This window comes from Myxocyprinus asiaticus, chromosome 43, assembly GCF_019703515.2.
Source record: "Myxocyprinus asiaticus isolate MX2 ecotype Aquarium Trade chromosome 43, UBuf_Myxa_2, whole genome shotgun sequence".
Taxonomy (NCBI): domain Eukaryota; kingdom Metazoa; phylum Chordata; class Actinopteri; order Cypriniformes; family Catostomidae; genus Myxocyprinus; species Myxocyprinus asiaticus.
The window spans coordinates 28,159,879-28,187,804 of NC_059386.1; the positions used below are offsets into that span (position 1 = coordinate 28,159,879).

The 27,926-nt window shown below is 39.2% G+C and overlaps 1 protein-coding gene across 4 annotated transcripts in view; it reads right to left on the minus strand.

Moving 5' to 3' along the window:
* LOC127433778 (unconventional myosin-XVIIIa-like) overlaps nucleotides 1-27,926 on the minus strand; it is a 63,542-nt gene that overhangs the window by 24,005 nt on the left and 11,611 nt on the right. For 2 of the 4 annotated variants that reach the window (XM_051685971.1, XM_051685970.1), the window contains exons 3-18: nucleotides 9,732-9,819; nucleotides 9,509-9,615; nucleotides 9,243-9,419; nucleotides 8,942-9,152; nucleotides 8,557-8,699; nucleotides 8,348-8,448; nucleotides 7,861-7,924; nucleotides 7,639-7,783; nucleotides 4,880-5,044; nucleotides 3,704-3,794; nucleotides 3,426-3,618; nucleotides 3,182-3,268; nucleotides 2,729-2,870; nucleotides 825-984; nucleotides 447-633; nucleotides 66-270 (exon numbers count right to left, since the gene is read on the minus strand). In XM_051685971.1, coding sequence (XP_051541931.1) covers nucleotides 66-270; nucleotides 447-633; nucleotides 825-984; nucleotides 2,729-2,870; nucleotides 3,182-3,268; nucleotides 3,426-3,618; nucleotides 3,704-3,794; nucleotides 4,880-5,044; nucleotides 7,639-7,783; nucleotides 7,861-7,924; nucleotides 8,348-8,448; nucleotides 8,557-8,699; nucleotides 8,942-9,152; nucleotides 9,243-9,419; nucleotides 9,509-9,615; nucleotides 9,732-9,819 — 2,266 coding nt within the window. Of the gene's footprint in view, nucleotides 1-65; nucleotides 271-446; nucleotides 634-824; nucleotides 985-2,728; nucleotides 2,871-3,181; nucleotides 3,269-3,425; nucleotides 3,619-3,703; nucleotides 3,795-4,879; nucleotides 5,045-7,638; nucleotides 7,784-7,860; nucleotides 7,925-8,347; nucleotides 8,449-8,556; nucleotides 8,700-8,941; nucleotides 9,153-9,242; nucleotides 9,420-9,508; nucleotides 9,616-9,731; nucleotides 9,820-10,535; nucleotides 10,602-11,196; nucleotides 11,254-11,435; nucleotides 11,514-12,133; nucleotides 13,181-14,917; nucleotides 14,956-15,578; nucleotides 15,719-17,020; nucleotides 17,164-27,926 lie in introns of those variants that run through there. The other 2 variants (XM_051685967.1, XM_051685968.1) reach the window with 2 other exon arrangements.

Sequence of the window (27,926 nt, forward strand, 5' to 3'; positions counted from 1 at the left end):
TTGTGAATTGGGTTGTGAATCACACATCTTCATCTCCCACATTACTATTCATTCTCTCTTATCACCTTGTCTGTAAATCCTCAAGCTGTCCAGCAGTTTGAAGCCACGGACCTGAGCCCTTAGTAAAGCCACATCTAGCTGCATGAGTCCAGGGTCACAGATTTCTCCTGGGGCCTCTGGGGACCCTGCTGCCCGAAGTGCCTCCGCTCGGGGTAACAGACAGTGCACAAAGTGAACTCTGGATCTGCGGACTGTGTCCAACAGTGCATCCTGACAGAAAAAGAAATATATAATTTTACTGTTTTTTTTATTTTTTTATTACCATTTCAAGTACCTTATTTGTGTTGATCTTTTAGCAATATTGCATATAAAGAATCAGTCATTTAAAATTGAAAGGCAAAGAAAGAAAGAGAGAGAGACATTTAATGACCCTCTGAAAAACTCACCACTTGAAGTTTTATCTGAAGGCAAAGAGACTTCTTCTTGACTGCAGCCATGCCTGTAGTGAAGGTCTTCCTCATGCCGGTGGCCCGACGCATGGCCAGCTGAGAGACGCCCTCCAGTCCAGCAATAGAGCCGCTCAGAACTGCAGCACTGCTGGAGCGGCCCACAAACAACCCACTAATGCTCTTCCTGTTGAAATGACAGGGACAACTCAAGTATGTTTTCTTTATTGTTTAGAAAACAATATATATTAGTTATATAGTTATATTTATATACATTATTTATAATATATAGAAGTTTATTGCTTATTCTTTAAGGAGATTCTGATTTACTCATTAATACGGAGGTGACTAGAGCAAAGGATTGTGGGCAGATCTTACTTCTGGGAATTCGCAAGCAGATTGGCTGCATTTTGCGGGGTGGGGTTTAGCTTGGCAAGGTTCAGCCAACCATTTGTGTCGTATTCCACCCAATCTGTCCCATGACTGTGGCCGAGCAGGAAGTTATGCGTGTTTTCACTCTTTACCAGCACAGTGTGACCTGCAGCAAAACAAGATATACAGTACGTGAATCCAGGGCAGAACGTGTGTTTGTGTGTGCGAGTTAAGGTGTATGTGTAGGTTTACTTATAATTTGAGGACAAAATTGTACCAAGAAGTGAGCTAAATTTGACAAAACCTCCCTTTGTGGTCATTCTCATTTATATAAAAAAAATTAAAAAAAAATAAATACAAAAAAAACATAATACGTAGTATTATTTTTTTATTTATTTATTTATTTTTTGTCTAAAAATGCAAAAACATTTAGGATTAGTCTATAGTAATTATGATTAGCTTTATATAAAATAACAGAAGGCTATAATATATACCTATTAGAGCTGTCAGAATTAACATGTTAACATGCAGTTCATTTAAAAAGTTTAAAGCGTTAATTTTTCTTAATCGCGATTAACGCATTTACCATTAATACAGCATAAACCAGCATAAACGCTGGTTTGAAGGGCGGAACCTTTGTAGTGTGTCTGCACTGACACACACAACACACGCACAACAGCGCTTCGGTGTCAGTGATCAAATGATAGGGAAAGGACCTCTTAACACTATTTTATGTACAAAACAAGCCCAGATGGGATTTGTGATAGAAATCAAGTATTTTTCAGCCCATGTAAGGTGCATTTTAATTACCACAGAAGCGGGGTCTGGGTAACCCAGTGGTAAAAGACGCTGGTACCACCCCCGGAGTATGCTAGTTCGAATCCCAGGGCGTGCTGAGTGACTCCAGCCAGGTCTCCTAAGCAACCAAACTGGCCCGGTTGCTAGGGAGGGTAGAGTCACATAAGGTAACCTCCTCATGGTCGCTATAATGCGGTTCGTTCTAGGTGGGGCGCGTGGTGAGTTGAGCGTGGATGCCGCGGTGGATGGCGTGAAGCCTCCACACATGCTATGTCTCCGTGGCAATGCGCTCAACAAGCCACGTGATAAGATGCGCGGGTTGACGGTCTCAGACGCGGAAGCAACTGGGATTCGTCCTCCGCCACCCGGATTGAGGCGAATCACTACGCGACCACGAGGACTTAAAAGCACATTGGGAATTGGGGCATTCCAAATTGAAAAAAAAACCCAAAAACATTTACCACAGAAGCACGTCAAGTCTTACCTATCACCAAAACACAGAATGAGACATTTTTGTCTGCAAGCACTCTTCATGTGGAGTTCAAAGGGTGCTTGATGCTGATGTTGCTACTTAACGTGAATCATGAAGCCAATCAGCTTCACGATTGCTGTAGCAAAGCAAATAGCCACAGACTGACGGCTGATTAATATTTTGAAGGATGACAGTTTATGAGATTTAATGCCCATTGCAATGAATATGCAACCTATGGGGAGACTAGTTCTTTCAATTAGTTAACCTGCCACTTAGACTTTGCGAAACATTGAATGTTACTTGAATTGGTGCTATTTTAGTGCATTTCTATATTTACAGCCTACTGTGGAAGGCTTTGTTTGGAAAATTTTAATAAACCATTATATTGTTACATATAGTTTTGTTTTCTTTCCTAAGATGAAAATAAATGCATTTCAACAGGAAAATAACTATATTTAGTGTCAAATTTCAGCACTTTCAAAATCTGCGATTAATCGCGATTAACTGCAAAAAATTACACGCTTAAAAAAATATATAATTGACTGACAGCAGTAATCCTTATTTATTTGTATAGATTTATGTATAGATTGTATAAATATTTGTATTATTTACATAGCTAAGAAATGAATGTGTGTATGACCTTTGCTCTCCCCTTCTGCAGGGCCGTAGTAACTGAAGAGTCTTTGGAGAAGTGTGTCCTCGGATCCTCCTGGCTGCAGAACTTCCTCATCCATCAGCCAGAGCAGACCCCTTGCCTCATCTGTCCGGGACAGCGTACGCACCTGAACCACAGACCCACATTGAATAATTATTTAAAAGGTGCCATTTTGTTATTAAAATTTTTAATGATTCATAAATTAACACAAATTACAACAACATCTATATAATGAATCAAAAACTTTAAACATTAAACCCCCAATATATCCCCTCCCCCTACCAAACTCTCAACCCACCCTGACCCCCCCACGAACACCCCTGTGGTCAATAGAAGAAAAGGTGCCATTTAACATCAAACATATCTTTAACATTAAATTGAGAGCATTTAATTTATTCTCAACATAATAATTATTTATGTCCTGCATGTGCATCTTACCAGGGCCTGGCTAGAGGACTGATCAATCACAGCCAATGATCGAGAAGGACTAGGCTCCAGGTCATCCAAGGTGATCTCAATGTTTTCCTAAAGGAGCACAGAGTAGTTATTTTATCACGAAGAAAATCGGTTTGTTCAAATAGACTATGACTCTGCCTCATCACATAATGCTGACATCAAAGCTCATGAGTAAGACTTATTATTATTATTTGAGAGCATTATGACTGCGTGAGAGTATGTGCACCTCTTTGTAACGCTCCAGCTCCTGTACAAACGTTCGCTCTTGGAAAAGAGTCTGCAGCCGTTCCTGAACGTAATTATGACAGAGCTCCTCAAACGTGGCCCCGCGCTGGTTCTTCACCTGCCGGGGATTCTGGAATCCTGGGGTGTCCACAATCAGCAAAGAACAGAGAGAATGCTGATTGGACTTCAGAGCTCTGAAAACAAAGAGAGAGACATCTGAATGGGTCACTTGATTTGAAACAAGTTCCTGCTGCACTATGGTGACCACTGACTACTAACCTGTTAATAAGAGAGATGAGAAGCGTGAAAAGTTCAGAGTATAAACTAGACGCCATGGACTCTAAACACTCTGCTGCTGTCGCTTTCGATGCTGAAACACAATAAAAAGACTGCTAGGGAAACATTAATCACATTTAAAATTATGTCACTGAGCACATTTACATGCACGTTCTTACACCGATTATGCTTACTAAGCCTACAACAGAGGTCATGTAAATGCAATAAACCGCATTCCTTTATCGGTGTAAAGGACATAAACGTCTTTTGAATAACCCGATTGACAGGGGTAGATTTTTGCCCATTACGCTGATTTTGCGTGCCATGTAAACACCTTACCCGGTGTTCTTACCGGCTCATCCAATATGCGCAGGTGTTGAGCGCATGTCTCTTCACGGTTTGACATCAAAAGTAGAAAAATAATGTGATTATTTCAAACGTCATGTAAACTTGCCTTGTTCGGTTTTTTAAATAAGCTGATTTTAGAGAGTAATCATCGTATTGGTGTGTAAGTAAACAGGCTCACTATTTACTTACCCTCACATTGTTTCAAATCTGTATACTTTTATTAATTCCAAGGAAAACAAAAATAATCATTACACAGCTCTTGCCATATAACAGCAGTTCATAGTGACCATGTCTTTTAAGCTCCAAGTACAAATAAAACATAAAAGCAATCTATATGACTAATGCACAATATACCAAGCCTTCTAAATTCATACGGTAGTTTTGTGTGGAAAAACAGAACAAAATTTAAGTAGTTATTTATTGATAATCTTAACCTCCACCGAAGCTTGTGTCTAGCCCACACTCGCATCCAGAATAAAAAAATGCCATGTTGTGTTTGGTTACTTTTTCTGTCAAAAAAGTACAAAGCTTTCATATGACTTCAAAAGCATTGGAATATAACAGAAGACTTAGAATGTATGTTCTAAGCACTACTTTTATGGTGCTTTTATGGGGTTTTAGATGTGGTCACTAGAAACTGTGATTGTATAGCAAGATATTCCATGGAAAAATATCCATACAGATTTGGAATGACAAATGTTATATTTTGGGGTGAACTATTCCTTTAAGATCGCTAACAAAAACATACAGAACAATTTAAAGACCAACGCCTGTAAATTAATTCAGTGAATAAAAATAAATTCATATTTCAAAAAGTGTAGGTACTGGTACCTAAGCTGTCCGTATCATCTGTACTCTGTCGGACACTGGCGGAGCGGGGCAGGGAGCCTTTGCCCTGCAGTTTAAAGATGGCGGATGAGAGCTCTTCCAGTGTGCAGCCCAGGAGATATGAAGCTTTCTGTGCCCACTCGTGCCTGGCAAACTGCTTTCGACCCGCTGAGGGGGTCAAACAGCCACAACCACATAAGAACAATGTTACCACAAAACATCCTTCGAACACCATTCACGTTATGGTGACACTAGTTTTTACAAACACAGAAAGCTCTCTGATCAAGTTTTCATAGAACAAGGAGAAACTTTCATCTCCTGGATTGATGATCAAAGAGAACAAACATTTTCATTCTGGCCTTCAATATCAGAGCAAAAACACACACACAAAGCTAGATGAAAGACAGATATACAAAGCTTGATTAGGATGCTAAATAAATAAAATAAACATAAAACAACCTGCTTTCATTCTGAGAGACAGACAGAGAGAGAGAGAGAGAGAGAGAGAGAGAGAGAGAGAGAGAGAGAGAGAGAGTGTTTACCTGCATCTGTCTCTGTGATATGAAGGGAACAGCAGCATGCAACATCAATATGCAATAAAAACAAATTATTAGAATGTTAAACACAAAACAAATATTATACACAGAGAAACCATGTTAAACACTGAAGATTAAATTACATTTGTTTGTAAACATCAATAACACACATGCCACCTGCTCATAAGAGCCCAAAGAGTAATTTGCTGTCTTGGTTAAATGACTGGAAAGACTCTGCTGACTCTTAGTGGACAGAAGTAAAAATACACTCTGAGAAACAAATGTCCACTACAAACACTCATTGTGACCTTACTTCAGGTCTGTTGGCTCAATTTACAAATGTATCTTAAAGTTAATGTTGTATTTTTTGCAAACTGTTGGCTGATCATGAGCAAATCTTGAACTCATCGTGAGAAAAATCACAGGCTAATCACAAGCCTATTGTGAGCTGATCACAAGCTGATTATGAGCTGATAAAGCACTCATTAGCTGTTCATGTGACAATCATTAGCTGCTCAAAAGCTTATACAGTACTCATGAAGTGATCATAAATTGATCATCATGAGCTAATTATAAGCTGATCACAAGCCGATACAGCACTCATGAGATGATTCCAAACAGATCCTGAACTGATCCTAGGCCGATCTTGTGCTAATCAAGAGCTGATCATGAGTTGATTGTGAGCCGATCACAAGTTGATCACATGGTGATAGTGAGCTGATCATGAGCCAATTTCGAGCAGATCAAACTGATACAGCACTTATGAGAAAGTCACAAACTGATCATGAGCCAATCATGAGCTGAACTTGAGCTGATTATTAGCAGATTATGAGGTGATTACAAGCTGATACAGCATTCATGAGCTGATCATAAACTGATCTTGAACTCTAATCAAGAGCTAATCGTGAGTTGATTGTGTGCTGATCATAAGCGGATTATGAGTTGATAACAAGCTGTTACATCAATCATGAGCTGATCGCCTGATCTCAAGCTAATCAAGATCTGATTGTGAGTTGATTGTGAGCTGATAAGAAACTGATTATGAGACTGTGTCAGACCAGTTGCACCCCAGCCTGAATCGGAAGGGGGAGGAGTGTGACGAGGAGGAGGGCGTGGCCCGGCCGTGATGGAACGCAGCCAGCGCTGAATCAGCTGATCAGTGGGATAGCGAGATAAGGGGGCAGCCGGGGATGCCGGTTGGGGATGCATTGTGTGTGTCTGCTTGTGTTATGGTTTCTGTTTGTTTTATGTTGAGTTTTGCATGACTGTTCAGCCGGTTCCCGCCTCTTCCTTGCCCATCCTTATACTGTTACAGAGATGATTGTAAGGTGATCACAAGCTGATACAGCATCCATGATCTGATAATTAACTAATCATGAACTGATCATTTGCTGATAATGAGCCGATTTAGAGCTGATCACAAATTGATCTTGTGATCTTGCACTAATCAAGAGCTGATCGTGAGTTGATTGTGAGCTGATCATAAGCTGATTATGAGCCAATTGTGATGTGATCACAAGCTGAAACAGCATTCATGAGCTGATCACAAACTGATCTTGAACCGATCATGAGCTGATCTCAAGCTAATCAAGAGCTGATTGTGAGTTGTTTGTGATTGTGATCACAAGCTGATACAGCACTCTTGTGCTGAAGACAAGCTGATCACAAATTGATTGTGACCTGATTGTGAGCAGATCACAAGTTGATCATGAGCCGATCATTAGCAGATCACGAGCTGATCCAGCACTCATGAACTGATCACAAACTGATCATGAACCCATCATGAGCTGATCTTGGGCTTATCAAGCTGATCGCAAGCTGATACAGTACTCATGAGCTGATCACATGCTTCAGTCAGTTCATTATCAGTTAGAAATACAGGTTGACAGCTCTCAGCATGACTGAGCTCAGAGTCATGTAAAGAGCAGTACAGGAATTAGGAAGATGAAGCACACAGACATGATTCATTACCCTTCTCATCTACGACAGAAACTGCTTTCATCAAACAAAACCTCAATAAAAAGCATTTACTAGCAAAGCACACCAATAATCTTCTGTTCATAAAACGAATACCTGCACATTAATACATTCATCTTTAATTAGCCAATATGGTTATAGATCAAATTAATGAACAACCAAACAGCCGTGCTGTTATTTCAATGTCTTCTCACTAATTCAGACATTAGTACTGGTGTAGACAGACACTGTAGGAGCAAGTAGGTGTACCTTTTGTGGCACCAGCTGCACCAAGGTGGTATATGGCCCCTAAGATCAGCCACACTGTTTTCTGCTCTTCACCAGAGATGCCCAGGACCTTCATGGCAGCTTGTAGCTTAGCGAACTGCTGTGCAGCTTTCTGCTTGTCCTCAGGCTGTACAACAAAACACAGAGAGATACAGTATGTTGTAGTTCTGCCATTTAATGATGAACTAGTATGGTATCTCTTACCTTAGAGGGAGGAAAGAGCCCAAATGCACTGTTCTCAGCAAAGTGATTGAAGTGTAGTTCAGTCCTGAAAGGTACAAAACTTACATTAGCCAATGCTCCCTCTCTTGATGAATCCCAGACTGCATAAAATTTATACTATATAGCATTTCAGAGTAATAGTGCACAATTAACGCATCCCAATTAGGATTAGTTCCCATTGACAGTCGAAGCAATGTATAAATGTATTTTAAATATATTTCAAAATTTAAATTGTGTTTTTAGTTTAAATAATACTGAATTTTAGGTTAATGAATTTAGTAATGCCCTAATACTGGCAATATGTGAAAAGGTTTTTGGTATCAAGGCACAATTGTATGATGTGGTCGATGTCCATATATGTCTCAATAAAGACGTACTGCCTTACTTTATCATCACCAGAAAAATTTGTGCTTTATTTTAGAAGTATGCAAATAAATATGCAGTGTCTCTCTCTCTTTCTCTAACTCACTTTAGAGATGCATCTGCCCCAGCCATCAGATAGTAAAACACGTTGAAGCTTGACTCTGCCTCTGGTCGTCTGGTCACCCTGAACTTCTCCAGCAACATGGTCTATATGAGAGACATGTAACCAATTAGACAAATTTGCCATTCTCCTTGTTGTCTCTATCCTATGTGAACTTCCTTGAAATTATAAGTAATCACCTCACTCTACCCTACCTGAACAGATGCAGAGGCCACCTGTCCTGCCTGGTCAAAGTCGAGAGAGACTATGTGTGAGAAGCGGCTGGTGTTCCCGTTCATGGCTGTACTACAGTTCCCAAATGCCTCCAGAACAGTGTAGACAGCCTGCCATTTTTCAGCTGTGGAAAATTATAATGTAATATAATTCTAAACGGTCTAAAACCGAAATTTTACTAACAGTCTCATAACTATAAACGTGGCTAATACTTTAGTATTATGACTAAAACAAAAAGCTGTCTAAAATTAACACTGGAGCTCCTCTGGTCACTGTCCTAATAATAAAATTTTTGTTTTATCCAAAGACATAATAAAATCTGGGAAAGATGAAGGAGGACAATCTACAAAGGCTCCACCTCCTTACCTGAGTACACTTTCCCACTGCCCGCTGCGATGGTGACTAGGTACTGCAGCAGGTGCTGGCAGTTCGTGGTCTTTCCACTACCACTCCTGCCCAGCAGCACAATGGTCTGGTCCTGACGTGTGGTCAGCAGCTGACGATACGCAAACTGTGCTATAGCAAAGATGTGAGGAGCCGTTTCCTCTCTCCGGCAGCCCTTAAACATCTGCATCACCTGACACAAACAGACAGCAGATCATCTCATTCCATTTCTCCATGCATTAACACCGAGGTAAGTTTAGGATTTTTGAGTAAAAATGTATACCTTCTCTGAATACATGGCAGGGATGCTGAGAGGATTAATCACCAGCAGGTTGGACCCAGCATAGGTGTGTATCAGGTTGCCGCCATAGCGCTGACGCAGACTGTGAAGAATGCTGGACTCATTGAGGTAAAGAAGAGAGGACAGATCCTCCACTCTATCATACGACAGGGGATTTGCCTGACAGACAGACATGAGATAGATAAGATCGTTTGAATATTATGGATGGATGGATGGATGGATGGATGAAGAAGGACAACTCGACCCACCTTCTCCACATCTTCCTCGTCAACTTCCAGTAACGTTCCATCATGCTCCAGTCTGACCTTCACTTTTCCCTCTGGAAGAGAACCTGGGTCCATCTTGAGTTGAGTCGCTATAGAGAAACCAAAAATAGATTATAAACAAGCTGTATTAAAAAATCTCAGCATACAGTAAAACATTTTCTCACTTGAACTGGGCTAGTCATCATGTAGGACTTTAGGTACTAACCCAAAGAGAAGCCATCTTTATGGACTAGCCACACCTTCTCAGTGTTGTACCAGGCCTTTTCTGCAGCAAGCTGCTCCTCTGTCTTCACCTGTAGCAAGGGAGTAAAAGGAAGTCAGAACACGTTTGATTACTTTTTCGTCCTGTTTTTAGGTTAGATACTGTGACAGTGACATCCAGTTGTAAGTGTGGCTTTAGAAATGAAAACTGCAAGATCTGAGATGTTGAGATGAAAATGTTGGTTTAATTTGGATAATTTAAAGAATACAAAATCTCAAGCACAACCAAACAGTTGCAGCACTGTACAATAAAAAAACAAAAAACAAAAAACAAAATGGCTTTCAAGTTACTTGATTTTAGTGTGGATTTTGTCGTACCTACAGTTCCTACATTCTGTTTTCTCTGAATCTGGACATAGCTGATCCAAACCCATCTGTCACAGTATAGATTACTGATTTTGGTCATAAGTTAACTACATGTTGACAAAATTTGTAGTTACTGTGTTTTGCTGTTGCACGACAGTGCCAATCAGCAGCAATACTTTTCATCAACTATCACAAAACAAAAACAAGTTCTCTTTACACACAAGCATCAGCCAAAAAAAGAACACATAGAAAACCAAACATAAGCAAACATACAGATGCAAAGGCAGGAATCCAATTGTTATTTCAATACAGAGAGGAGTAAAACCAAATAGTAGTCAGTCTTGAACTATGACAGACTACTATTTGGTTCCTCTAACAGTATTACAATTTACTATTTGACTACTGAGTCTGACATAAGACACAGGCAGAGCAGTGAACAAACCTTAGACAGACTGGCAGATTCATGAGCAACCTGCAGGAGAGCCACAGGGTCCTCAGCTGCCTTGGCCTGAGTGGGCCAGAAAAAGCCAACACAGCGGAGGTCAATTTTTAGATAGTTATACATATGTTTTCACAGGAATGAGGCTATAGAATTAATACAACTAGGGCAAGAGGCAGCTATTAAAGCACCTTACAAAGTTGCAATTACTTAGACATTTGTCAAAACAGTGATCAAAACCAGACAATGACCTGAACAGGACAAAAAAAAAAAAAAATCATCAAGTGAATTTTAATTAAACACTTCACAAAGAAAGAAAGAATGCTAGAAAGGATGAAAGAAAGGAGGGTAAGAAGGAAAGAAGCAAGCAAGAAAGTAAGAGAGTGAAAGAAGCCAAAAAAATAAAGAGTGAAAGAAAGAAAAAAGAAAGACCAAAAGAAAGAAAAAGCAAAAGAGAGCAAAAGATATAAAGAGTGAAAGAAAGAAAGAGTGAAAGAAAGACAGCAAAAGAAAGAATAAAATAAAGAGAGCAAAAGAAAGGAAGAGCGAAAGGAAGAGCAAAATAAATAAAAGCAAAAGTTTGAAAGAAAGAGCAAAATTTATAGAGTGAAAGAAAGTAAGAAAGAAAGAAAGAAAGAAAGACTGTGATAACAGGAGGCTTTACAGTAAAGTTCTGCTCCAGATGTTTGTGATTCTCTGAAATGGGCATCAGTGAAGACCCCTACAGATGGAACCAAACAGGGTCAGTGAAGGTAAATTTATCTTGACAACAATAGGATCAGCAGTGTGACTATTCTCAAACCAACTATGTTTCATTTTCAGACAATACACTCTCAAAACCACAGCTAAACTCCTTCATTTTCTCACACATACAAGTCAAATTGCCAGTTGCAGAACACAAACCTGTTGGTTGTCGACAAAGGCACTCTGGGATGGAAGTTTTCCTGCCGGAGCAGCTGAAGGTTTTGACACTCCCTTAACCTTCACAGCAACAGCACATACGCTCGTTGTCAGTACATTTGCATGGAAACACATCCAAATGAGTAGACACTCCACAACCATGCCAGAAGCCAGTAAAATAAGGCCCATCCCACACAGAACCATGGGACCAAACAAATTCACATGCAGTAAAAGTTCCAATCCCAACATCACACACCAAAATTGCAGCTTAAAGTTACAAAAAAAAGTTTGGAATTGACATGCTCTGTGCTAATTCATTATTAGTCCAATATATCCTCCATAAGCCACAACATTCCTTAGATTTTTATATGAGTTCTATCTATTAACAGGACGTTAAATCTGATGTAGGTTTTGAAAGGTAACCCAGAGATTATGTGCTTTAGAAAATGATTTCAAGAGTCAAAATCAGTAATCAAGTGGTTTCAGAGTTACCACTTCAATCCACCTCATAGGGTTAATGACAGCATGTTGCAGTGTACTTTACACAAGGGTGAAGAACAGCGATTATTATGAGATATGGTGAGATGTTAGTTTTGCAATCAATCTTCCAGATTTGGTTTCTTTCACCTATCCACTGACAGTGTTGTCTTGCTGAACAAACATGCATTTGAAAAGCATTCAGAAACAGGTGCAGTATGTACCTCTGGCTTTCGCACAGCTGTAGTCCTTGTCACGGGAATAAAGCCTGCAGGGGGTGCTAATGGGTCAACTTTGGGCTTGGGGATGAATCCTGCCACTGGTGCAAATGGGTCTCGCTTTGGGGCGGGAACAAATCCCGCTGGTGGTGCCAGAGGATCAGGTTTAGATGCAGGTTGAGTGGTGGGGTTGGGTTTTGGAGCTGGGATGAATCCGTTGGGTGGGGCCAGAGGATCAGATTTGGATGTCAGCTGAGTCAGCGGGTTGGGTTTAGGAGGTGGGATGAATCCAGCAGGTGGGGCCAGAGGATCAGATTTGGATGTCAGCTGAGTCAGGAGGTTGACTTTAGGAGGTGGGATGAATCCAGCAGGTGGGGCCAGAGGATCAAGTTTGGCTGCAGGTTGAGTTGAAGGGGTGGGTTTTGGACAAGGTATGATTCTGGAGGATGGGGCCAGAGGATCAGGTTTGGATGCAGGTTGAGTGGAAGGGTTGGGTTTAGGAGCTAGGATGAACCCAGTGGGTGGAGCGAGTGGGTTGGGCTTGGCAGGTGGAATGAATCCAGTGGGAGGTGTAAAAGGGTCCACTTTAGAAGCAGGTGGACTGGATGCAGGGTTAGGCACAGATGTTTGGGTTTCCTCTTTTGCCTCCTCTGAAGGCATCTGACTTTCTTTGCTCTGTTTTTGTGTTTCTTTGTGTTCAGCAGCCCTCGAACGAGACCGGTGTTCTTTAGTCCTCGCACGGCCCATTAGGCTTGTCAGACCAACGGAAAGGTCGTCTCCATCCTCGGAGCGGCCAATTTGGAGGGGGCTTGATTTGGGAACTGAAGTGGACGATGAAGCCTGTTCTACTGATCCCATTTTTGGCATAACCCTCTGCGCCGCATTCATCCCTGTCCTCGCCAATGAGTCTGACTCCAGACCAACATGACGGCCATTCATGGAGCGGTTGCTTTGCTGGTCTACAATTGGCGAGCGCTCTTGGTTTGGTGCCACTGAACGTTGATCGGTTGCGCCACTCACCACTGTCTGCGATGGACTGTTCTCACTGTCCGACTGTTCACACAACCCCAAATACACACACATGTACAGATGTCACCACAAAACAAGCACCTGCTTACAGAAATGTACTGAAGTTAACAACCATTATAATCTCAAAAACCTATGATATTCTCTATAACAGCTACACAGTAAAATTCCACAGGGAAAATAATTCAAGAGATGCACAAATTTCCCCAAAAGCTAACAGATTTCAGATAGGAGCTGTTCTGAATATTAGGCCACATCCACACTAATCCGTTTTCATTTTAGTATGCGGTAATGAAAAGTGTTTTTGAAACGCTTTGTTTTAGGTGGAGGAAAACACTGCACTAGTGTGGATGAGAGGTATAAACGTAGCTAAATTAATGCATTTTCAAACATATTAGTGTGACCGTGGCCTCAGATGGTCTTCACACTCTCCAGCCCAGCAGTAAGGAATGGAAGAGTTTATCTATTGCATACCACTCACCAAATACTCCAAGTTCATCTGAAAACCTCTGCTCTTTCTTCCAAATGACCAGACACTGTGAAGTTCTTTTTTCAGCACAGTCAGGCAGGTTAACACACACAGTAATTAAGGTCACTGCAGTGCATCGTTGGCTCACAGCCCTGGAAACTCTACAGGATGAACCGCACAGGCCCTAGCTTGCTTTATTTCTCAGTCTTTCACTTTTTCTCTCTTTCTCACACATACTGCCTACTATGCACAATTCAGAACCTGAAAGATTCAGGGCGTTTCAGACCACAAATCAAATTTTAGTCAGAGATACTAACAACGAGCTCTTGTGTAAACACAGACCTTCATATCTATCCTGAAGGTGATGATGCTGGTGCTCCTCCAACTGTGCAAAGCCTCCTGCGGCCCAATGAAAGCGACAGCAGCGCTCTGCGCGCGCCGGACAGGCCTCCAGCCCGCCGTCTCCATGATGACTTGCAAACCTCACACACATTTGCTTCAGACATACACACACACATCCTTAGCTCAGCATCCTTTACGTGCTTCCTCCTTGTCTTTCCCTCTCTTTCCTTCTCAAGCTACCCCTCCCACCTCTGCTGTGATTGGAGGAAGAGGGCAAGACATTATGTCAACAGGCCCCACCCACTAGAGTAAGGCAGCAGTACAGCCTCACACAAACATCCAAAAATGATAACTCTGACCTAAACCTTCAAAACGTTCTTTTTTCCGTGGAACACAAAAAGCAGATGATAGGCAAAATGACAGCCTCAATAACTTTCATTAAAAGGGGAACAATGCAATTAAAATGAATGCCTAATGTCTCCTTTTGTGTTCCACAGAAGAAAGCAAGTCATACATTTTTTTGTTTGTTTTTTTGGATGAAATAGCCCTTTAAAAAACAACTTTTTTCTGTTTGCATCAGCTTATACTATTCTACTCAATTTCATCTTGATAAAGAAAATAAACAGAGAAACCTTTTTATCATACCATAATAACAGAGCAGGTCAATTGATTTCCAAAGGAGAAAGACCAGTGTCATCTTAGAGATTTAACTCATCTTTAAATTCTCAGTTCACACCTAGGGTCACAAACCATTTTCTAAACAACCTCATATTTATAACCTCCTAATGATACAGTATATACAAAGTACACACAATATGTGTTTTAGAATGAAACCACAGTCAAAATAACAATGCAGAGGAGTGCTAAGCTGGGAAATGTGATCTTGTCTGATCTGAGATCAGACACCCATCTGAAATCTGAGTCATAAAGTAACAAAGACACTGCTCACTTACACTGGAGCCTTTCGCACCTGGTACATTTTCATCTTTGACCTGTAGGAGGGCAGATGTACACAATAGTACAGTTAAACCAGAGATTAAACCATCAGACCCGAGACGTGCTGGATGTGACCTCTAACTAACCCTGTTCACTCTATATTCTTCCTATGTACAAAGTGACAGCTTTTTGTATCACTATGTGCTGGGCATTCCTGTTCGTTCAGGGAAAGTGAACATACAGAGACAAAGGTCAGGAAAATTTGCTCATTATCCCTTTGTCAGACTGAAGATTAACCTCTGTCTTTTTGACCTCTCATTGACTAAAGCCCAGTCCAGTCAAACACACACACAATACTAATTCTAAAGTATATGCTGAACGTGGATTAGGACAAGTCACTATTATAATATGAAATCAAGCACACTTTAAAGGGGTCATTATCATTAGGAATCAAAGTTTCCTTCATCTTTTGAAATAAAAGATTTCAAAAGAGTTAAGGCATATGAAGTCTTAAAGGCACACAAAAAGTACCACGTTTAATTTTAAGGGTCAGAGAAAGGGTGAAAATGGGTATGAAAACTTGACATACATTTAAAGTGGGCCTCTTCTATTTCAAACATCAACTGTCTTATGTAAACAAAAAGTTAATACACATGAACAGATATGAAACTATACTTCCCTTTTTCTCCCAAAATGAGAAACGAGATGAGAAGGCCATTGAGAAACAGACAGCTCAGGAGAAGATAGGAGAGGAGAGGAGTATATAGGACTGGTGAAATGCAGAACAGAGGAGAGATATCAACAGATCTTCTAAATAGCTACAAGAGAGCAAAGAGGGATGGAAATCAAATATGTTAAAGTTACAGTGAAATGGAAGCTTCATTTAGACTTACAGTACAGTATGACACTCAGTCAGTCAAACAACCACTCAACCATATTGCTGATTTGATGCAGCTTTGATTGTGTCTGAAAGTGACTTATTAGTGAATATGGTAAACTTAGGAAAGAGCGACAGGAGGTGCTGCTTTTGAGAGTTTATGAAGAACTAATTTATGTATTTGCCAAAGTTGGCAAGGTTCAAGAAATTGAATCATTGAAAGATATTCCAGAGTTTTCCTTAAAGGAATATTCTGGGTTAAATACAAGTTAAGCTCAATCGACAGCATTTGTTGCATAATGTTGATTAACTCGTTCCTCAGAAAAATCAAGGGTACAGTGAGGCACTTACAATGAAAGTGAATGGGGACACTTTTTGGAGGGTTTAAAAAGGAAGAAATGTGAAGCTTATAATTTTATAATAGCACTTAATTCTTCTGTTAGGGTTAGTATATAGTATATTCTGTATATAGTGTGTACAGTGTTACGTCTTCATGGCAACGAAGTTGTAAAATTGGCGCTAACTTTACACAGAAAAAGCCAGTAAGTGATTTTATCTCACTAAAATCATAATAACATGCATATTGTTTACGTCTTGTAGCTATACTTTTGAAACGTTAAGTATTTTAACGTTTACGGATTGGCCCCATTCACTTCCATTGTAAGTTTAGCTTTTTTTAAAAGAGGGACGACTCTGAATAATTTTTTGTGGTAATCAACATTATGCCACAAATGCTGTCTGTTGAGATTAACTTTAAACCCATAACATTCCTTTACTAGTAACTAAATTAAATACCCTTAACTAAACCTGTATATTCTGCTTTGCTATAATTATATTAGATTTAAATTTTTAAAATATCACCTAAAATAAAAGTGATCTGTGGTTTGTTGTTTTACATGTTAGTCAGATGGTCCCTTCCAGTCGAGTGGCCAGTTTTTGGCCAAAATAAGCTACAAAGTTGAACTGACTTTATATTGTACTACAGTAAAGTTTGTTTTCCAAACAAAGAACTTACATTTTTTAAATAACATGACCTTAATGAATATATTTTTTTCAGAATCAACAGAGCTGAACCAACCCAATTGTGAAAGTGCTGGTCAGGCTAGCAGTAGACATGACTGACCATTTATCACACATCAGAACACTCCCTATAAATAGAGCAACTGAGAAGAGGCCCCGATGTGAAGTAACCACAACACACACACACTAGGCTGTCCTGTAGACCAAATCCTCACTCTGATACCTGTCAAACACACAGCGGATGCCTCGAATACCCTCCGTCTGTTGTGAAAAGCAGGCCAGCGTGAGTGCTCAGGTGGATATCCATGGGCAGACGTCTTGAGCAGAGCTCAACATGGGGCAGGACATTACGACAGAGGAGTCGCGTAGCAGTACAGGCTGGGGAGGGAGGGTGACAGCTGCTGCAGGACACTCAGGCTATTAATAACCATGCACCCCAGTGCCCCTCTGACCCCAAACACACACATGCGCGCACACGCACATACAAATCTTTAATCTTTGCTGGTAATGACGAACTGGAATCAAGTGGCTAAACTAACCTTTCAGAAAATCCAAGCCAATTTAATTCACTCAGACTTCATCAACAGAGACTACATGAACAAATCCCACCACCACAGCACTGCAACATGTCTTGAATAAAACAAATCCTGCAGTTCCTCAAACATCCACCAGAGGGAGGATTTGTGCACACTTCTTCATACAGTAAGATAATTTATTTTGCCCTGTCTTTATTAGTCCTTTTTGCAAAGGCAAGCATCAATATTGCTTTTGCTCATACTTAAAGGGATAGTTCACCCAAAAATTTAAATTATTTTATCATTTACTCAACTCATGCCATCACAGATGTGTATGACTTTCTTTTTTCTGCTGAACACAAACAAAGATTTTCAGAAGAATATCTCTGCTCTGTATGCCCATACAATGCAAGTGAATGGTGGGCAGAACTTTGAAGCTCCAAAAATCACATAAAGGCCACATAAAAGTAATCTATAGGACTCCAGTGGTTTAATGTATGTCTTCTGAAGTGATGCAATCACTTGGGATGACAAACAGATCAATATTTAATCTTTTTTTACTATAAGCCAAATCTCCATATTCACTTTAAGAATGAGAAAGTGAAATTGGAGATTTATAGTAAAAAAGGACATCAATATTGATCTGTTTCTCTTCCACACCTATCATATCGCTTTTAAAGACATATATTAAACAACTGGAGTCATAAAGATTACTTTTATGCTGCCTTTATCTGAACTTTGGAGCTTGAAAGGTCTGGCCACCATTCACTTGCATTGTATGGACCTACAGAGCTGAGATATTTTTCTAAAAATCTTTGTTTGTGTTCTGCAGAAGAAAGAAAGTCGTACACATCTGGGATGGCATGAGGGTGAGTAAATGATAAGATAATTTTCATCAAGTTAGGTATTTCAACAAACCCCTAACTGTAAATATTAAACTCGTTCAGCACCATTTTTGCCTCTTTCTAAGAAGACCCTGATGAATCATTGAATTTTCCTTTTCACTGAGAGCATTTCTTCTGCAGTATTTGCAGTACAGTATTCAAGATTATAATGCTGTAAAAATAGGATTTAAAAAAAAAAATCAAGTACTCATGTGTACTCCACCAAATGTCTACAATAGTCTTTCATTTCCCAACTATAGGGATTAGAGATGCAGATAAAGTAGATTGAAAAGGGGGATGGGGGCATACATCACATTAACTTACATACACATCAAAACTTACATTACCCATATGATGAAGTGCAGAGTTTAGGAGTGTCACAAATATGATCACTTCAAAACCGGTACTCAGTTACACAGAAGTGGGAGGTCTAAACCTAATTTAAGCCCCGCCTAATAGCCTACACGTTACTATGGTAATGAAACATGCATCTCCCTCCTTTTAAGCCTGGCTGACTCTATTCTTAGTAGTTCTTGCTAATCCACCGTTTACTAATACAGAGTGCTAATGCAGCAGTTCTGCCACACAGTCCATTTCATCTTCACTTCTATACATTATACATTCAAGACACATTTCATAAAATCTAGAATAAAAGCATCAGACAGAGTGATGAGAAAAGACAGCAAGGAGGAGAACTGAGCTGATCCTTTGAATCAGGATCAGTGAGGGGAATCCAGGATACAGACCTTAGATTAGATGGCATTTTTACAATATGATGGCATACATGTTTAATATGTTGCATCGTTCAACTGACAATACATTACAAATCAGTCTTTCCACAAATTCCTAGTGGATATTAACAACAATAGAAAACATGGGTTATGACAATTAGATGTGACCTAGGACATGCGATATATTCAATGGACAGTACTATTCCTCACAGCCTAGTTTTCATTTACGTCAAAATAAATATAGTGTCTACTTTGTTTATAAATCTACAGTTGTGCTCAAATGTTTGCATATCCTGGCAGAAATTGTGAAATTTTGGCATTGATTTTGAAAATATGACTGATCATGGAAAAAAAAAACAAAAAAAAAAAACAAAAAAAACTGTCTTTTATTTAAGGATAGTGATCATATGAAGCCATTTATTATCACATAGTTGTTTGGCTCCTTTTTCAATCATAATGATAACAGAAATCACCCAAATGGCCCTGATCAAAAGTTTACATACCCTTGAATGTTTGGCCTTGTTACAGACACACAAGGTGGCACACACAGGTTTAAATGGCAATTAAAGGTTAATTTCCCCACACCTGTGGCTTTTTAAATAGCAATTAGTGTCTGTGTATAAATAGTCAATGAGTTTGTTAGCTCTCACATGGATGCACTGAGCAGGCTAGATACTGAGCCATGGGGAGCAGAAAATAACTGTCAAAAGACCTGCTTAACAAGGTAATGGAACTTTATAAAGATGGAAAAGGATATAAAAAGATATACAAAGCCTTGAAAATGGCAGTCAGTACTGTTCAATCACTTATTAAGAAGAGGAAAATTCAGGGATCTCTTGATACCAAGCCAAGTTCAGGTAGACCAAGAAAGATTTCAGCCACAATTGCCAGAAGAATTGTTCAGGATACAAAGAAAAACCTACAGGTAACCTCAGGAGAAATACAGGCTGCTCTGGAAAAAGACGGTGTGGTTGTTTCAAGGAGCACAATACGACGATAATTGAATAAAAATGAGCTGCATGGTCGAGTTGCCAGAAAGAAGCCTTTACTGTGCCAATGCCACGAAAAAGCCCGGTTACAATATGCCCGACAACACCTTGACGCCTCACAGCTTCTGGCACACTGTAATTTGGAGGGACGAGACCAAAATAGAGCTTTATGTTCACAACCATAAGTACTATGTTTGGAGAGGGGTCAACAAGGCCTATGGTGAAAAGAATACCATCCCCACTGTGAAGCATGGTGGTGGCTCACTGATGTTTTGGGCGCTGTGTGAGCTCTAAAGGCACGGGGAATCTTGTGAAAATTGATGGCAAGATGAATGCAGCATGTTATCAGAAAATACTGGCAGACAATTAGCATTCTTCTGCACGAAAGCTGCGCATGGGACGCTCTTGGACTTTCCAGCACGACAATGACCCTAAGCACAAGGCCAAGTTGACCCTCCAGTGGTTACAGCAGAAAAAGGTGAAGGTTCTGGAGTGGCCATCACAGTCTCCTGACCTTAATATCATCATGCCACTCTGGGGAGATCTCAAACATGCGGTTCATGCAAGACAACCAAAGACTTTGCATAACTTGGAGGCATTTTGCCAAGACGAATGGGCAGCTATACCACCTGCAAGAATTCAGGGCCTCATAGACAACTATTACAAAAGACTGCACGCTGTCATTGATGCTAAAGGGAGCAATACACAGTACTAAGAACTAAGGGTATGCAGACTTTTGAACAGGGGTCATTTAATTTTTTTCTGTTTGTGTCATTCTGTTATAACCTACAGTTGAATGTGAATCCCATAAGAAAAAAAAGAAATGTGTTTTGCCTGCTCACTCATGTTTTCTTTAAAAATGGTACATATATTACCAATTCTCCAAGGGTAGTGACACTATTAATCTAACCATGTAGTCAGTAGCACTACAGAAGCTCAGCTGTTTTTAAAATAGTGTAGCTTTTTCAAGAGCACAACAGTCTGGTTCAGGAAGTAAAAATCCCCTTTATTTTATCCATATGGGAATTGATTATTAATGATAACTTTTCAATCTTAAAAGACAGACCACCATGAGCTCCAAGGATGTTAACTGATGGTATTACCTTCTGTTAAAGCCATCAGTCATTTCAACTTCAGATTAAAAACAAAATCATCTTTAATAGAGGAATTTCTGGTGAAGAACTACACTAGCCATGATCCTGAGAGTGAAAACCCACCAATCAGAGAATCGCTGCAAACAAACTGTGACAAAAGAGCCCAGCAGGGATCGACTACTTCCAGGGATCGACCACTTCCACGATGCACTGTGAATAACGTAATTGAGTCGATCACTCTACACTCTCAAGCTACTTATATTTTTGTATTTATCTGAATATTTTGCAATATACTTTAAAATATATTGATTCTATACATATTATTATTACATTATTGTGATTATGTCATTCACAGTGCTTCATTAGATTGTGGTTAAATCCTTCTTGAAAGACGTAAGGTACACAGTCTTGTACCTGTCTTTTGGTGCAATTTTCAAATAATTTTTGGCATCAAAATAAAAGTTTGTAATGGTGTGTTTCACCTCTGAGTTGGTTGGTTTGGTTCATGGCTTAGAACTCTTTTATGATCGAAAAACTTTGTGAAAAATACTTGAATAGCAAGGATGGCTGAAAGAGAGGGCGTGCTCTGTTGTGCTCTATAATGCGCTAACGATGTATAACAAGCAACGCATTTTAAATAACAAGTAGCGATGTCGCATGATATTAGAGGAGGTGGATCCTCAATCACACATTCCTCTGAAAACTATGGACCAATTTAAACACCTGCTTTACAAACCCATACACTATTGCACAAAGATGCAAAAATAAATAAATAAAATGTTTTTCTTACTCAGATAAACCCTGAGGGCGTCAGCCCTGCAGGCACATAACAGCAACGTGTCTGGTTTTGATGCTTCTCATTTACGTTATGGAAAAAGTGACTTAAAGTAATGTCACAAAAGTTGTAGATGAGAATACAAATCAGCAAGTAAACAATACAAGAAACCAGGGTCAGAAATTAAGAGGGGCTCAGGGCTAAAATATCACAAAAAATGCACACGAAATTCAGAATGTGGGGGCAAAAAATTCACTCTTAATCATTTCTTCTGTGTTTTAGTTTGGAACATCTGATATATATATATAGTGCTTAATATTTTATTATAGTCCTAGTTATATACATATATCTCATATAGCATAAAATATGTTGATGTTGATTTAATTCTTAGGGTAACAGGTAATAAATTCTCAATATAGAGAATTTGCATTAATTAAATTACATAAGTTTGTTTTGGTTAGAAAAAAAATTCCCTCAAAAAGATAAAAAAAAATGCCCCTAAAAAATCTGAGGGAAAATATTGTCTCTTAATGTAAAAGTTCATTTCTAAAACTGCAATCTCTAAGGGTTTCACCCAGTTTATGAAATTATTTTAGCAAGCTACACAACCAGTCAGACTGAAGACATAAAAATAAAAAAAGCAGATACAACAATGACATTCACATGCATTTAACTTCTGTAATGTAATTTATATATGACTGAAAAAGAAGTCAGTGGAAAGTAAAATAGGGCTGGACTTGATTTTAAGCATCAGGATTTGATTGAATCACGAAAAGTAGGTTACAGCATTACTGGCTAATATTACTTTTCCTTGCCCATGCGGCCTTGATTACATCAACAGGAAAGAAAAGTAATTTTTAGAGATGGAAAAAGTTCTTTAGAATACTTAAAATTCTGCTTTCGGGATGCAGACACACTCACTCAGTTTAAGTCTAGACTATAGACTCATCTATTTAGCCAAGCATATACCTAATTTACCCATCAACTCACAATTAGGCTGCTTTAGTTAGGTCTGCCGGAACCAGAAACATTTATCATAATCTACAAATCTACGTAACTCTACGTGAACAACACAGGAGAGTCCAAGCACTGGGGAATAAACAGAGCATGAACCAACACAAAACTCTGACGAGGGCAACAATAACAAGGCAAGTATATGTACAGGAAGGTCTAGACAAAACTAGGGAGTCCGTAGTCTCCGGGAAACACTGACAAGTACAGACAAAGAGTGAGTGTTAAGGCTGGTTATAAATGCAGTCCTTGATTAGTCACTAATGAAGCGCAGGTGCATGTGATCAACTCAGGGGAGAGTGCCTGGGAGGCGGCCACAGGGCAGGGACAGGGTCAGGCGGCCTGGGAGGCGGCCACAGGGCAGGGACAGGGTCTGGCGGCCTGGGAGGCGGCCACAGGGCAGGGACAGGCGGCCTGGGAGGCAGCCACAGGGCAGGGACAGGGTCAGGCGGAGCCGTGGAAGGCTCGAAGGGCAGAGCCGTGGAAGGAGGAGCCACGAGAGGCTCGAGGGGTAGAGCCGTGGGAGGCGGAGCCAAGGAAGGCTCGGAGCAAGGAGCCGTGGAAGACTCGGAGCAAGGAACCGTGGAAGACTCGGAGCAAGGAACCGTGGAAGACTCGGAGCAAGGAACCGTGGAAGACTCGGAGCAAGGAGTGAATTGTGAGCCTGGTTTCCCCCAAGGTTATTTTTCTCCATTAACCAACATCTTATGGAGTTTTGTGTTTCTTGCCACAGTTGCCTTCGGCTTGCTCACTGGGGTTCCAAATACAATTATTATTTTTTTATTTTTTTATAAACAATTTACAATCATATTTAATCAAACTACACAATGATGACTCAAAGACTTTATAGATGTTGCAGTTTCATTTTCTGTTAATACATGATTTTCTTTAAAGCTGCTTTGAAATTATGTGTGTTGTGAAAAGTACTATACAAATGAAAATTGTGAACAATAAGATATCTCTTAAAAACAGTAAATAAGTTATTTTTGATCTCACATTGTCTCTAAAAAAACAACAACACACACAACCCTGTGCACTATGCTGAGGGTGTGAATGGTCAGAATTTGATCAGGATGGAGGTGAGAGTGGTTCTGGCTGCTCCTATAACAAAGTCACATTTTACGGAGTGGTAAACTGGCAGCATGTGCACAGCTAGACCTCAAGACCTGTTAAAACCACAGAACAGCCTCACAAAGTCCTGCTGCCAAATACCAACACAAATCAGCCCAGGTCATCAGGTCATCACTCTGAGCTACAGATCTCAGCCAGATCCAAACCAGCCTGATTATCACCCTCTGGCCCAGACTGAAGCCACTTCCTGGACCCCTGTGGAGGGCTGAGTCTGTCCAGTGACCAGTGCCAATGTTAGGGATAGTTCACCGCAAAATGAAAATTCTCTCATCATTTGCTCAGCCTGATGTTGTTCCAAACAATATGGCTTACTTTATTCTGTGGAAAACAGTTATTTATAACAGAATGTCCAAACTACTCTTCTCCATACATGAAAGTGAATGGTGACCACAGCTGTCAAGCAGGTTTTCAGTGAATAATGATTTAAATTTCAGTATGTTCCTCACACAAAGCTATCATATGGATTCAGAAGACATGTAACATAGTGCACAAGAAGTATGGACAACATTAAGGATGCATTTATAGTGCATTTTTATTTTTATAGCTTGACCCTAGTCCCCATCTACTTTTATTTTATGGAAGAGAGCAGTTCAGATATTCTGCTAAACTTCTCCTTTAATGTTCCATGGAAGAAGAAAAGTCATACTGGTTTGGAATGACATGAGGGTGGGTAAATGATGACAGAATTTTAATTTTTGAGTGAACAATCCCTTAAAATTTTCACTGCTGGCCCTTTTTGTCTCAAGACAGGACTGGTGGGACACTGACAGCTAAAAAAAATACTTCTATGTCAATGGTCTGGAAATTAAATGAAAACAAAAAGAGAGATGTGACAGAAAGAATGGAAGAACAGAACACACTGCTGACAGAGGACCGACACTTCCAGTATACAGTGGCTGATGTGCAGCCAAGTTAATCATTTATATAATCTAATTTAATCTAACACTAGTTAATACAGCCATTCATTGGCGGATTGTCTCAGAGCAGTCAGACGACATTCATAGACTGCAGGCTGCTGAACCCCTTTAGAGAAGAGGAAAAGAGAGCCAAAAAATAATACAGGACAGTTTCTGTACAAACACTGTGGGACATATTTAGAATAGCCATACAAGAAGAGAATTGACTGTAAGATTGATTGACTGTTTATGAATTGGTTTGTTTTTATGCATAAAAAAATAAATAAAAAAAATGACCCTAACTTTGCACAAATTTAAAGGGGCCATATTTTACAGCATCATTTACAGCATTCTACTGTTTCTCAACTAGAGGCATGTGACCCAAAAATGGGTCTGTTCTGATAATGTTGCGGACAGTAGGGGAAAAAAACAATTCTAATGTAAAAATAATCAAATAAATAAATGATTTTAAAATAAAATGCAATTAATAAAACTTGGACAGATTGAGCAAAATGAGGCCAAATCCACAAGTGTCCCATTTACACTGGTTCTGGAAGTAAAATTCCCATTCATTTTTTCCATAGACTAAATTATTTTTAACGATAACTTATGAACCTTTAAAGACAGACCTACACTGAGCTCTGAGGCTGTTAATCGCTTGTATGTGCTTCTGTTGAATTCTGTTATTTCCATTTCATGTTTAATCGTGGAATTTCTGGTGAAGAACTACACTACACATGATCCTGAAGGGAAACATTCCACCAATCAGAAAATCGCAAAGAACAAAGTGTTTGCTTTGCAGCAAATGCCCATCCCCGTGATGCACTGTGAATGAGATCGAGTTGGTCTCCCTATACTCTCAAACTTCTTATATATTAACATATATCTCCATTTTTTGCAATAAACTTAAAATATATAGATTCTATACTTATAATCAACAACTTTAAATCAATAGTTTTATATTTTCCAACGTTTTTAATTCGATTACATCATTCGCAGTGCTTCACAGGATTGTAGTTCATTCCCTCATGAAAGATTGTAACTACAGCCTTGTACATTTATCTTTTTGTCTGATTTTCAAATACTTTTTGGCATTAAATCAAAGTGTGTAATGCTGTGATTCACCTCAGAGCTGGTTGGATTGCCTTAGAAATCTTTTATAAAAAAAAAAAAAAAACATTTTAACTCGATGGAAAAAATGAATGGGAAAAATACTTCAGGAACCAAGGCAGCTACAAAAAGTGTTCCGCTCTATATTTTTTGACAAAATGTAATGTTAATAATTTTGCATATTGCTGCTAGGTGTCAGTATAAGTTCAAGTTCACCAGATGCTTGAAAACATTTGAGTGCACCTTTAAGACTATGTAAATTACATCTGTTATGATTGACTAACCTATGTGTGCCAGCATAGTGTGAACTACACTAGGATGGGACAAGTTGCTGAATATTGAACTAGTTGTTAAAATATTAAAATATAAAATATAAATGGGCAGTTTTGTAGCTTAATAATCTTTGCTTTTTGAACATGCATATGTCTACAAACTATATGAAACTTTTTTTCATTCCAAAATAGCAAAATCCTGTTTTCTATGACATGTTCCCTTTAAAACATGCTCATGTAGTAAACCTCAGTCAGGATAAGACAACAAAAGCATGTTCAGATTTCCCAACAGATTTAGCAGTCACACACAAAAGAAAGAGAAAAGCAAACTGATTCATTCATTCAGAGACTAATCCTTCAGTAAAGAGGACTAGAGAGGGTGTGAGAGGCAGAGGCAATAGTGTGTTCAAGTGTTGCTCATGTCAATAGAGAAATGCAGCTGAAACCTGTTCGTCAGGTAACTATCGGCACAAACAATCAGACCTACCGAAAAAAATCACAAGTAGTTCCTGTCATGTTCAGAGCAGCACTGTCATTTGGATGAATACCTCTCATTATATTGTCATGAAGCCATATATATTGAATGACATAAAAGGATCTGCCCTCTTTAAGTATTTTAACACAGAATTCAGTTTCTGCCGGTAATATGCTAAGAATGAATTGCGACTGTTGATAGCATTGTTTATTTACATGCACTGCCAGTGTAGTTTTAACTCCTGATGCACTAATGGAATTCTGCAAATCAGGTAACAGTAAAACATTTGGTGCTAATTTGCCATGTTTTTTTTTTTTTTTAAATCTGCCATGTATTTTCCTGGTCAATTGCTATGCCGACCCCTCTCCCAAAAAAAAAAAAAAAAAAAAAAAAAAAACAACATGCATGCAATTTTCTGAACCATGAGTCCACTTGTGAAAATGTTTCTATTTTGCATTTTTCTCATTTAATTGTTTATTTTTCATTACAAATTATATTATTAGAATAACAGTCTGAATGAAAATTTTGTGCAAAACCCAATGATTATGATATAATCACGATCCTGCATGTGAATTGTCACAGAGCATCTTAAGTGCTTTAATGACAGAAAACCTGTCCTTTTCTACAAAATGAGTTAAAGTTAATGTCACAAATTTGCTTATTTGATTACTGATCACAAAATTGTGTGGAATCTTAAATATTTTTTATATTAAGTCACTGTAATCATGTAATCACTAACACGCAAGCACAAGCGAGAGAGGAGCAGGCTATTTTATTTATATCACGTTTTTCGCACCTGCATTCCAATCTACATCCTGATGTCATCCTTCCTCATGATCACGCAGCCTGTTTTCATCAGCTGAATGGGAGACTAAACACTATTAAAGTGTGACGAGACTCGTGCTGCGTATGCAAGCCATTCGCGCATTACAAGCCGATCAACTATTTAGTACTTTTCGGTGAATCGCTCCTGCAAAATTCTAAAACTTTATTTTCAGGTTTAATTTAGATTTTGAAAAGAATTGAAAAGATTTTTGAACCCCACTCTATGGGTTTATGTTTTCTCTTTTAATCGATTAATGCAATTCTGAGTGTGGCCATGGTTTAAGGAGGGTGTACCTGTATGCTGGATTGAAAATCTCAAGGATTAATAGTATTGTTTTCCTTATTACATCACGTGTTGTTCTTAAAGCAAAAAGAAACAAATGAAACATGGAATGTAGACTGTCATCCGCTCAGCCTGACC